This window comes from Corylus avellana, chromosome 1 (assembly GCF_965113065.1).
Source record: "Corylus avellana chromosome 1, dhCorAvel1.hap1.2, whole genome shotgun sequence".
NCBI lineage: Eukaryota > Viridiplantae > Streptophyta > Magnoliopsida > Fagales > Betulaceae > Corylus > Corylus avellana.
Genome location: NC_142490.1, coordinates 6000427 through 6012852, shown reverse-complemented (window position 1 = coordinate 6012852; position 12426 = coordinate 6000427). Strand labels below are relative to the sequence as shown.

The 12426-nt window shown below is 37.7% G+C and overlaps 2 protein-coding genes across 4 annotated transcripts; one reads left to right on the top strand and one right to left on the bottom strand.

The window, feature by feature from the left end:
* Positions 1-3261: 3261 nt before the first annotated feature.
* Positions 3262-4296, top strand: LOC148587898 (uncharacterized). Its single transcript, XM_088519182.1, has one exon. The coding sequence runs from the start codon at positions 3262-3264 to the stop codon at positions 4294-4296; it is 1035 nt and encodes a 344-aa protein (XP_088375308.1).
* A 3092-nt stretch (positions 4297-7388) lies between these two features.
* On the bottom strand, positions 7389-11002 carry LOC148587897 (uncharacterized). 3 transcript variants are annotated; one of them, XM_088512177.1, is made up of 4 exons: positions 10659-11002; positions 9253-9382; positions 8811-9143; positions 7389-7713 (listed from the first exon to the last, which is right to left on the bottom strand). In XM_088512177.1, exons 2-4 carry the CDS (start codon positions 9305-9307, stop codon positions 7652-7654), a joined length of 450 nt encoding a protein of 149 aa, XP_088368303.1. In that variant the 5' UTR covers positions 9308-9382; positions 10659-11002; the 3' UTR covers positions 7389-7651. The 3 variants fall into 3 exon arrangements, with proteins under 3 accessions (XP_088368303.1, XP_088368301.1, XP_088368302.1); XM_088512175.1 differs by having other exon boundaries at positions 8811-9115; XM_088512176.1 differs by having other exon boundaries at positions 8811-9106.
* Positions 11003-12426: the final 1424 nt, after the last annotated feature.

The window sequence follows — 12426 nt, the reverse complement described above, 5'->3', positions numbered from 1 at the left end:
AAAAAAATTAAAAAAAAAAAATTTTAAAAATAAATAAATTGTATAAACGTGTCAACTCGCGAACCCGTTTATATCAAACCCGAACACGACACATTTATTAAACAGGTCATAAACCCGTTTATGACTCCAACCTGTTTAACCTAAACACTAACCCTAAAATTATGTGTCATGTTCGTTTGGGTTCTCGGGTCAAATTGCCAGCCCTACCTTAGACTACGCATTTCGACCACCTAACTTGTTACATTTATTTAATATAAATAAATAAAATTATTCATTTTAGGTATTTTAAATAATTATGAAATTTATTTTATATCTTAAAGTTTTGTGTGCATTTAATTGAAAGAGTATGAATAATAAAATTGTTAACTTAAATTAAGTTAAACCTAAAAGTTACTTCAAAAATTAAAAATAAAATTTTAAAAAATAAATAGATTGTATAAACATGTCAACTCGCAAACCGTTTATATCAAACCCGAACACGACACATTTATTAAAAGGGTCATAAACCCGTTTATGACCCAAATCCGTTTAACCTAAACACTAACTCTAAAATTACGTGTCGTGTTCGTTCGGGTTCGCGGGTGAAATTGACAGCCCTACCTTAGACTACGCATTGCGACCACCTAACTTGTTACATTTATTTAATATAAATAAATAAATTATTTATTTTAATTATTTTATATAATTATGAAATTTATTTTATATCTAAAAGCTTTGTGTGCATTTAATTGAAAGAGTATGAATAATAATTTTTTTTTTTTTTTTAGAAAAAAGAGAATAGAAAATTAAAAGAGACATCTTTCAAGTCAATCCAAAATTTTGAAGTGTAGGAAAAAAAACTTTGTCCAACATTGACTAGCTAGATAAAGGGATGTCAACTTGTTTATAGGAATCTCATAACCTAACAATAAATTGAGTGAAAATTGAGTGAAGGAGAAGAGAACTTGCCACCCATTAGCCCGCATCATGCACACGTGTCACATGACACGTGCATGGGCAATGGGCATTGTGAGGAGGAGCTACAAGGAGCGATATTTACAAATTGTTTCATATTTGGAAATTTGTTTGGGTGTAAATGTGTAATTCTCGACTACTAAGAGTACTGATATTTAGTAAACTACTATTTGACTGTCATATAACTGGAATGTCGTGGTGAACCAATGATTGATTTTTATTACTGCATCATTAAGTTATGTGGCAGTTGTATAATACTCTATTAAATATACTCTTGTTACTAAGGGTGCGTTTGGAATTGTGATTTCGTAAGAATAGTTTGCTTTTTCAAAAGATATCACAAAACGTAAGACATTTGGCATTACGATTTAAAAAGCACTTAATTTAAAATTGAAAAAAAATCTGCGATTTTTATAGGTAGGCTAGGGGGTGCTTATTTGAAAAAGTGTGAATTTAAACTAAAATTAGGATTTTCGAATAACAAATATTTGATAAAAAAAATTACTTTTTAACATGTTTTTCCAAACGCTTTTGCGATTTTAAAAAGTAGCGATTTCAAAAACATAATTTTTAAAAGCGCAATTTTTTAAATCACACTTAATTAGAGCCTAATAATAGCATAAATAGTTGGGAAAAGAAAAAAGAAAAAAGAAAAAAAGAAATGAGATATAAAATCGAGGAGATTATTAATTATTATGCCAATGAATTTTCACCTCCATAAAACATTAATTGGGGAAAGATGAGATATGCATTCCTAAAGGATCCATACAACTTATCAATAATTTAATATAGATGCCATAGGGGAAAGATCGTAGCAATTTGATAAAGAAAAAAAATAATAATTAGAGAGATAAAAAAAATACCACCACCTTTGAAGATAGTGGGGAAAGAATCGGTTCGAGCAAGGCTTATCAAGGGATGGAGACCGACAGGTTCGTTATCTTTCAAAGTCTTGGGAGATAATCTATTCCTCATTGAGTTTGAGCATGAATGGGATAAAATCAGGATTCTTGAAGGAAGGCCGTGGATATTTGAAGGGAATTTATTCTCGGTAACAGATTTTGATGGATTATCCCCTCCTCACCACATGGCGTTTGATTCGGAGTCATTTTGGATTCGAATGCTAAACATGCCCTTAGCGTGCATGGGCAAAGACATGGGATTCAAATTGGGATCCACTGTGGGGGTTGTTGAAGAGGTAGATACGAATGAAGATGGCATTGGATGGGGGAAGTATCTACGAGTTCGAATCAGAATTAACATTATGAAACCGCTTGCGCGGGGACGTATGTTAAAGCTGAAAAATCGATCATTTTGGATTCCTTTTCAGTATGAGAAAATTCCAAAATTTTGCTATGACTGTGGGATCATTTGGCATGGTCATGCGGGTTGTCAGAAAAGCAATATGGGACGCACCAAGGGAGCGGCCGTGGATTATGGCCCATGGCTCAGTACGGCTTACCAAACTCGGGGATCGGACAGACGAAGAGGATCATGGGGAGGGGCTCACAATCGGCATGAGGAGATGGGATGGTCCAGTCCGACCAGATTCCGGTCACCGGAAGATGGGCTGAATAATTATGGGGGGGCGAGTAATGGGGAGACAAGCTGGGACAAATCAGGGGAATCAGTGTCCGTTGCGATGCAGAATAAAGCAAGAGCAGATTATTCCCCTATGGAGGAAGAAACGGCTTGCCAAGGAAAGATGGAAACAAATAAAGGAGCATTCAATGGAGAATATTGTAGTAATAAGGAGCAAGGAAAGAAGGAAACAGCTGGTGGAGAGAATCAGTGCATTGATGAGCAAATTACAACCCATGCGCAATTCCAGCCATGTAACGACAGTAATAGTCAAATGCAGTCAATGGGTCCTAATAAGGAAAGTTTGGAGGTATGCATGAATGCGATACGATCAGCACATGTGGACAAGAAGAGCGTTAATTGCTCCAAGAATTTAGAAGATGGGAAAGGAGGGGATGCTCACACGTGGAATGGAGGAATAAAATTAACCTCCAACGAGCAAGGAAAGGAATCAGGAGGCACTTTGGGTCAGTTTGCTTCTACTGGGCCTAATGTGTCGACTGTGGGAGGCTCTTTACGAAAATGGAAAAAACAAGCTAGAAGAGGGGACAAAGAATGGACTTCGGGCCAACAGAACTTACTTGGTTCAGGCAAACGAAGCATCGATGACAAGGAGGACATGGAGACAGAAGCGCCAATGCAAAAAAAGGGGAAGGAGGATACTAAGGAGAAGCTCACAGGAGAATCAATTAAGGCGGTGGCTGCCGAGCAGCACCGCCAAAAGAAATGAACATATTGAGTTGGAACTGCCGAGGGCTTGGGAACCCTCGGACAGTTCGGGACCTTTGCCGGATGGTAAAGGAGAAGAGACCCAAAATGGTCTTCTTAATTGAGACCAAGTCACGAGGCCCACGTATGGAGATAATGAGAATAAAACTGGGTTTTGATTGCATTTTTACGGTTGATAGTGTGGGGCGAAGCGGAGGGCTGGCACTATTGTGGAAGAACGAGGTTGGGCTTAACATTCAAAATTTTAGTCGCAGGCATATCAATGCGACAGTGGGTTCTTTGAATAATCCTAATGCCTGGAAATTTACAGGCTTTTATGGGCATCCGGAAGTAGCGAGACGAAAGGAGGCATGGAGCTTGCTTGAACTAATAAGCTCACTTCATCCGAAGGCTTGGGTTTGCATTGGAGATTTCAACGAAATTACAATGGATTCAGAAAAATTTGGGACCCTTAAAACTTCAAAAAAACAAATGCAGGATTTTCAAGATACAATAGAGGATTGCCACCTCTATGATCTTGGTTTTACGGGTCCTAAATTTACTTGGAGTAACAAGAGGGAGGGTCGGAGTTTCACCCAGGAGCGGCTGGACCGGGCTATGGCAAACTCGGAATGGCTAGATCAATTCCCTGCAAACAGGCTGGAGGTTCTGGCTGCATGCAATTCGGACCACTTGCCCATAATGTTGTCATTGGACGAGAATCACACGAGAAAGCCCCTAGGACGACGCTTCTTCCGTTATGAAGCTGGGTGGGGAAAATGCATTGAAAATAAAAAAGTGATAAGGAGAATATGGAGAGCAAAAAGTGTCCAAACACAAGTGTGGGACAGTGTGCTGAACAAACTGAATAATAGCAAGAAGGCAATTATGCAGTGGAAGAGAAGGAGTGGCAACGCAGGGGACCAGGACCTCAAAGAGAAGCTGATAAAGCTACAGAAAATCCAAGAAAAGGAGGGAGCCGAAAACTGGAGACAAAAACACCAAGTTTTTTCATGCTTGTGTGAATCAAAGGAGAAGGTCCAATCAGATTAAGAAGATTATTGATGAAGATGGTGTTTTTTGTTCTAACACAGAGGAGATAGAGGAGGCTTTTCATAAATATTTCCAGAACATATTTACAACTTCATCTCCTATTTGTATCAATAGATGTCTGGAAGGACTAACACCAAAAGTCTCAGTGGCAATGAACGAACAGCTCCTGCGGCCATGCACCATGGAGGAAGTCAGCGTGGCGGTATCACAAATGGCAGATTTAAAAGTTCCAGGACCAGATGGCCTTACAGCTGGATTCTTCCATGAACATTGGAGTGAGGTTGGGAAGGAGGTATGGTCTTCTGTTTCAAATTTTATGCTGTCAGGATTTTTTGCAGAAGACATTAATTTCACTCATATTGCTTTAATTCCTAAAATTGCCAATCCAGAGAAAGTGTCAGATTTTAGGCCCATTTCTCTTTGTAATGTCTTTTACAAAATTATTTCCAAAACTTTGGCAAATAGACTTAAGATTTTATTGCCTGATATCATTGCTGAAAATCAAAGTGCCTTCATACCGGGGCGCTTAATCTCTGATAATATTTTGGTGGCCTATGAGACCTTACATTCCATGCACACACGAATGTGGGGTAAAACCGGTTTTATGGCACTCAAATTAGACATGAGCAAAGCATACGACAGGGTAGAATGGATTTTTTTGGAAGCAGTCATGCGCCGCCTGGGCTTTGCAGACAGATGGGTGAATCTGATTATCAAATGTATATCCTCGGTGAGGTATTCAGTTCTTATTAATGGAGTGCCCACAGGAAACATTTGTCCCACAAGAGGAATTAGGCAAGGGGATCCCCTTTCCCCTTACTTATTTCTCTTATGTGCTGAGGCATTAAGTTCACAACTATCACAGGCGGAAAATATGGGCAAGCTCAAAGGGGTCTCCACATCGGCCAGAGGTCCACGCATCAGCCATTTATTTTTTGCGGACGACAGCCTACTTTTTTGTAGAGCTACCCCAGCGGAATGGCATCGTTTATCAGAGATATTAGAGGTGTATGAGCGGGCATCGGGACAAATGCTGAATCGGGATAAAACTTCAATTTTTTTCAGCCGAAACACTAACAATGAGGTCAAAGAAGTGATTACTCGATTAGCGGGAGTCCCCACAACCCAGAGGTATGACAAATACTTGGGTCTCCCCACGTTGGTTGGAAAATCCAAAATCAGGGAATTTCAGTCAATTAAAGAACGTGTAAGCAGAAGAGTTAATGACTGGAAGACCAAGTTTTTATCCCAAGCAGGAAAAGAAATTCTATTGAAAGCGGTTGTCCAAGCTATCCCCACGTACAGTATGAGCATTTTTTTGCTACCGAAATCGTTATGTAAGGAGATCAATTCTATCATGCAAAGATTTTGGTGGGGTCATAAGGAAAATGAGAAGAAAATTCATTGGATGAGTTGGGAGAAATTGGGGCGGCCAAAATCACAAGGAGGAATGGGTTTTAGGGATCTTGTATGTTTCAACAAAGCGCTTCTCGCGAAGCAAGGGTGGCGGATACTCCAAAATCCGGATAGCTTGGTAGCTACAATCCTAAAGGCGAAATATTTTCCTAATGACACTTTTTTAAAGGCGAAAGTGGGAAATAGGCCCTCATTGGCATGGAGAAGTATTATGGCATCAATGGATCTACTCGAAGAAGGGGTGATGTGGAGAATTGGGGATGGAAATTCCGTGAACATTTTGGGGGATAGGTGGTTGCCGAAACCTTCTTCCTACCAAATTCAATCTCATTGTCAAGACCTCAACACTGATGCAAAGGTCAGCATGCTAATTGACCACGAAACACACAGTTGGAATGTTCGGGTAATAAGGGAGTTATTTTGCGAAACAGAAGCAGACATCATTTGTTCGTTACCTATTAGCCGCTACAATCAGTGTGATAAACTATATTGGCGGGGAACCAACACGGGGGAGTTCTCGGTCCGAAGTGCCTACTATCTTGAGATGGACAGGAAAAAAAGAACCCACGGTGAAGGATCCAACAGTACCCAAAGTAGCACTCTTTGGAATTCCATCTGGCAGATGAAGGTCTCTAATCCCACGAAATCATTTCTATGGAGAGCATGCAACAACATCCTCCCAACCAAAGTTAACCTGGTCAGGAGAAGGGTGCTGGAAAATGAACTATGTGAGATTTGCAAAAGAGAACCAGAGTCCACGGCCCATGTATTATGGTCATGCCCTGCAGCGCAGGATGTGTGGGGATGTTGCAATGTTAGAATTCAAAAAAGCTTATCCATGGAGAGAGATTTTGAAGCCATATTTGAAATGATTCTGGATCGCTGCAGCAAGGAGGATGCCGAGTTATGTGCAGTGATTGCTAGGGGCATATGGAATCGACGGAATGCCTTGGTGCATGGGGAAGACTTTACCCACCCAAATATTGTTGTTAGCAAGGCTCTGGAACATCTGAAGCTCTTCCAATCGGTCCAGGAGGCTGGGCGGATGAACGGCTCGAGCGAAAGTCAAACGGAGGAGGAGAAGTGGAAGGCACCGTCTGGGGGAAAAGTCAAGACCAATTGGGACATTGCTCTAGATTCAAAACAAAACAGGCTGGGTATTGGAGTAATTATTAGAGATGACAGAGGTCGGGTTTTAGCTGCTTTAAGCAAAACGCTACACTCCATTCAGGAACCAGTTGTAAGCGAAGCAATGGGGGCCCTAGTAGCAGTGGAATTTAGCAGAGACAGTGGTTTTTTTGACATCATATTAGAAGGGGATTTCAAGCAAGTGATTGATGCCATCAGCAATATGGGCCCTTCATGGAGCAAATACGGCCATATAGCGGGTGATATTCAGGAAGTAAGGAAGACCTTCAGAACGTGGGAAGTTCGACATGTCAAAAGAGGAGCGAATGAGGCTGCTCACAGGCTAGCTAAGGCAGCAACCCGAGATGTAGGAGAGAGAATTTGGCTTGAAGATATACCCAACTCCATTTTGGATGTTGTTACACTAGAGCAATCTGCTCTATTTGTATAGAGCTTTACAGCTCTTGTTTTTACCACTATTGATAATAAGAAGAGTTATCTATTGATTCAAAAAAAAAAAAAAAAAAAGACAACAAAATCCATTCAAACACAATATTCAATTAATTTATACATATCCATTTCAGGCAGCCAAAGCTTAAAGGGTATCTTTTAGCACGCCTTTACAAGCATAAGAAATAAACACCATTAAAAAAAAAAAAAAACAAAACAAAAAAAAGGGCCTAATAAATAAGACCCATGCCAGCACTTGCATTGAATGTTCTATTATATATATATATAGCAAGTTTACTTCTTACGCAAGTTTTGAAAGTAGGTCTTTGGGTCTTCTTCAAAATCATCCCTGTCGATGATTTCATTTTTCCTTCCGGCCGGGAGCTTTAATTTTATTCCCTTTAGCTTCATCAGTTCCTGAGCCTGACAGTGTGGAATAAGTAAAGAGTAAGATGAAAGATTGATAAAGTATAAGAGTAATAATTGTGAAAAAATAAAAGAAAAGAGAGAAGCAAAGTAATTAAAAGATAAATTAAAAAAGAGTTATACATAAAGTAGAAAATTAGGGATAAAAATTTTGTCACTATGAGCTATTAGCAAGCTAGGTGGATTTTGTTTTGGAAATGAGATCTTAAGTTGCTTTAAATAATTAAGTTGCATTTAACCTTCTTTCACATTCTCTTGATCTGTGTTCAATTTCATATTGATATTCTTTTGATTATAATTAATATTTTTGCCATCACTCAAAAAAATTCATTAAGCTTATAATGAAGGTAGATTTAAAGAATGTATAGAATGCAAAGATGAGAGGTATGGGATGTCATATGAGTAATATCAGCAATTTCAATTGAGAAAATTCAGAAATTTGTATGGGTGTACGTAATTCTCTATATGTGTCTATAATGAAGAAGTTAAAGAGTGTTGCTACGTAGAATAATTATATTTAGTAGACTGCTATTCAACTATAATATTATAATACAACCTGGAATTGCATGCTCAACAAAAAGATTTATACAACTTATCAATAATTTTTTTTAAAAAAAAAAAATTACAAAAAGTTATATTTAAATATTAAAAAGGCAAGAAAAAAAGAAAAGAAAAAGGAAAACAGAAAATCCATTCAAATTAAAGACGATATGTAATTAATTTATACATATCCATTTTAGGCAGCCAAAGCTCAAAGGGTACGTATCTTTTAGCATGCCTTTACGAGCAGAAGAAATAGAGTAATTCTAGGTGGCTTATTTGTGTCTCACTTATGTTCTACTAAGAATGATGTGGCTATTAAAATCATCATTGGGCTTGTGATTGATCATTATTGAATTTTGATCAAATGGTAATTTTAATAGCCACATCATTTTTAGTAGAACACAAATAAGCCACCTAAAATTACTAGAAAAAATAAACACCATTTAAAAAAAAAAAAAAAAAAAAAAAAAAAGGCCAAATAAATAAGAACCAGCACAGCAGCACTTGCATTGAAAGTTCTATTATATATATATAGCAAGTTTACTTCTTACGCAAGTTTTGAAAGTAGGTCTTTGTGTCTTTTTCAAAGTCGTCCCTGTAGATGACTTCATTATTCCTTCCGGGAGCTTTCATTTTTTTCCGATTAGTTTCATCAGTTTCCGAGCCTGACAGTATCGACACGGCACCAGCGGCACCGGCCAACAGACCTATGGCGCCTGCGACAGCAGCGGCTGCCACCTTGGTTCCATGGGAAGCTCTCTCCTCTGTCTCTGTGCTTCGGCTGCTACCCGCTGTGCTTGTGCTTTCATTGCCACCCATTGTGCTCTCACTGCTACCCATTATGGCCCTGCAGTTGCTGTGTTTGATAATCTGATTTTTCTCATCTTTAGCAAGAAAACACATGCATTTATACACATGTATGGAAGTTACCACAAGTAAATTTTTGCCCTTTTAATTAGTTACTGCGAGTAATTTTTCAGAGTTACCGAATACCTCTTTTCCTCACGCAATTTTCGAAAGTAGTTCTTTGGGTCTTCTTCAAAGTCATGATCCCTGTCGATGATTTTATTTTTCCTTCCGGGAGCTTTCATTTTAATCCCTTTAGCTTCATCAGTTCTTGAGCCTGACAGTGTGGAATAAGTAAAGAGTAAGATGAAAGATTGATAAAGTATAAGAGTAATAAATGTGAAAAAAGAAAAGAAAAGAGAGAAGTGAAGTAATTAAAAGATAAAAAAGAGTTATACATAAAGTAGAAAATTAGAGATAAAAATTTTGTCACTATGAGCTATTAGCTAGGTGGATTTTTTTTTTTTAATTTTGGAAATGAGATCTTAAGTTGCTTTGAATAATTAAGTTGCATTTAACCTTCTTTCACATTCTCTTGATCTGTGTTCAATTTCCTCTTGATATTCTTTTTATCTTAATTAATATTTTTGCCATCACTCAAAAAAATTCATTAAGCTTATAATGAAGGTAGTTTTAATGAATGTATAGAATGCAAAGATGAGAGGTATGGGATGTCGTATGAGTAATATCAGCATTTTCAATTGAGAAAATTCAGAAATTTGTATGGATGTAATTGTGGCTGGCAAAACAAGGTACCTGATATGATCCGTTTATGACCCGTTTATCCTATGCATATTTTTTTATAATAAGGTTCATTTAGGCGTTATAAAGAATAATTGCATGCATAGGATAAATATGTACCTGTTTATTTGACAGGTACCTGTTTTGCCGGCCTTCTCTATATATGTCTATAATGAAGAAGTTAAAGAGTGTTGCTACGTAGAGTAATTATATTTAGTAGACTGTTATTCAACTATAATAGTATAATACAACCTGGAATTGCATGCTCAACAAAAAGATTTATACAACTTATCAATATATATTTTTTTTAAAAAAAAATTACAAACAATTATATTTCAATATTAAAAAGGCAAGAAAAAGAAAAGAAAAAGGAAAACAGAAAATCCATTCAAATTAAAGACGATATGTAATTAATTTATACATATCCATTTCACGCAGCCAAAGCTCAAAGGGTATCTTTTAACATGCCTTTACAAGCAGAAGAAATAGAGTAATTATAGGTGGCTTACTTGTATTCTACTAAGAATGATATGGTTATTAAAATCACCATTGGGTTTGTGATTGATCATTATTAAATTTTGATCAAAATGTAATTTTAATAGTTACATCATTATTAAATTTTGATCAAAGGGTGATTTTAATAGTCATATCTTTCTTAATGGGACGACACAAGTAAGCCACCTAAAATTACTCCAAGAAATAAATACCATTAAAAAAAAAACAGGCCTAATAAATAAGACCCAGCACAGCCGCACTTGCATTGAAAGTTCTATTTTATATATATATATATATATAGCAAGTTTACTTCTTACGCAAGTTTTGAAAGGTCTTTGTCTTTTTCAAAGTCGTCCCCGTAGATGACTTCATTATTCCTTCTGGGCGCTTTCATTTTCTTCCGGTTAGTTTCATCAGTTTCTGAGCCGGACAGTAACGACACGAGAGCAGCGGCATCGGCCAACAGACCTATGCCCGCGATAGCAGCGGCTGCCACCTTGGTTCCATAGGAAGCTCTCTCCTCTGTCTCTGTGCTTTGGCTGCTACCCGCTGTGCTTGTGCTTTCATTGCCACCCATTGTGCTCTCGCTGCTACCCATTATGGCCCTGCACTTGCTGTGTTTGATAATCTGATTTTTCTCATCTTTAGCAGGAAAACACATGCATTTATACACATGTATGGAAGTTACCACAAGTAAATTTTTACCCTTTTAATTAGTTACTGCTAGTAATTTTTCAGAGTTACCGAATACCTCTTTTTCTGACTCTTGCCTTTGTGCCGATACTTGGGGAAAGTTCACTTTACTGTTTTCATGTAGTAAAAGGAGCGGGGGTAAGGACTCTTTGCAAGAGTCCTAGGAGACGATAGCAAAAGGGTGAGATGTTATCTTTATCTCTAAGTAATAGGTCTACTTTATCTTTATCAAGTAGTCTTTATCGGTTCATAGAAGTATTGTAGGACTTTAACGCTTTGTAAGGCTATAAAGCTTTTTTCTTTTTCTTTTTTTCTGAGCTAAAAGAATGGGAGATGGAGGCCAATTGTGGGTGTTTTATCTGGGCGTGATTATTGTAGTACTTGTCTACTGAAATTCCTCCGAAGGGGCTTTAAACAGCGAAAACCGCATGAGCTCCCTTAAAACCAATTGAGCTTTAGCTTGATGAAACCTCACCAAGACATGTGGTTCTCAAGGCGGTTAATACTAATCAAGCTTGTGTGAGTGATTTTCTATTGAGGAGAGTTGAACCCACCAGGACATCGTGGCTCCCATTGCTATAAAGCTTATTGTTTATGGAATAAACTTCATAAGGAGTAATACTAAAAGGAAGACTCATGTCTTCTTTGTGTCATCTCAAAATTGAGTTAGCTTTTAAAATCGACATTGGATCAATATCCAATAGTAATATATCACAAATCCAATAGTAAATTTAAAAGTCAAATCAAATTCGGGAGGAGATAAGGAGAACATGGGGATGTCATTTAGCTTTTACTCTAATCCAAGAAGTTAATTATTCAACTCTATTAGTTGTTTTAGAAGATTTAGGGTTCAATTGGGCACACATCATTTGGTGTCAAAGTTAAGCACCTCGATTGTCACAAGTTCGAGTAACAGAGGGGGCGACGGGTGAGTATCACGTCACTGGTTCAAGTAACAGAGGGGATGACCTATGAATTAGAGTGAGCCATAGCTACAAAGCGTGGTGGTGTATTACGTTCTTAACTACTCCAATTGGCTTAAGAGTCACCCACTAAAGCAAGACTTCTTCCTTAAGGCTCCAATTCACTTCTTCCTTTAAGGCTCCAATTCACTTTTTCCATTTTGCCAATGGTAAAAAACAAAAGAAGTGATTCTCTTGCTTTTATTTATTCTCTTATTGTGGATGCATCACTTTAAAGTGCCAGATAATACTTGAAACTCAATGATTCATTCAAGGGAAGGTAATGCAGGTCACTATCCATGGATTGGCAAAATATAATGCTTTAGTTAAAGTTCACATGCAATGGAAGAACATGAAGGGAAGAATCTGAAAGACAAATTTCAAATCCGTACAAGACACCCCATGCGGATCGGTAAGACTCAACTTTACC

What these genes read in the sequence shown, in the direction of transcription:
- LOC148587898 (XM_088519182.1), top strand. Translation starts at nt 3,262, where the DNA reads ATGAACATATTGAGTTGGAACTGCCGAGGGCTTGGGAACCCTCGGACA.
- LOC148587897 (XM_088512175.1), bottom strand. Translation starts at nt 10,713, where the DNA reads ATGAAGTCATCTACGGGGACGACTTTGAAAAAGACAAAGACCTTTCAA. An exon ending in AAAGACCTTTCAAAACTTGC is followed by an intron (nt 9,383 to 10,658) that starts GTAAGAAGTAAA and finishes CCACACTGTCAG; the next exon opens with GCTCAAGAACTGATGAAGCT. An exon ending in GACCTACTTTCAAAACTTGC is followed by an intron (nt 7,714 to 8,810) that starts GTAAGAAGTAAA and finishes CCACACTGTCAG; the next exon opens with GCTCAGGAACTGATGAAGCT.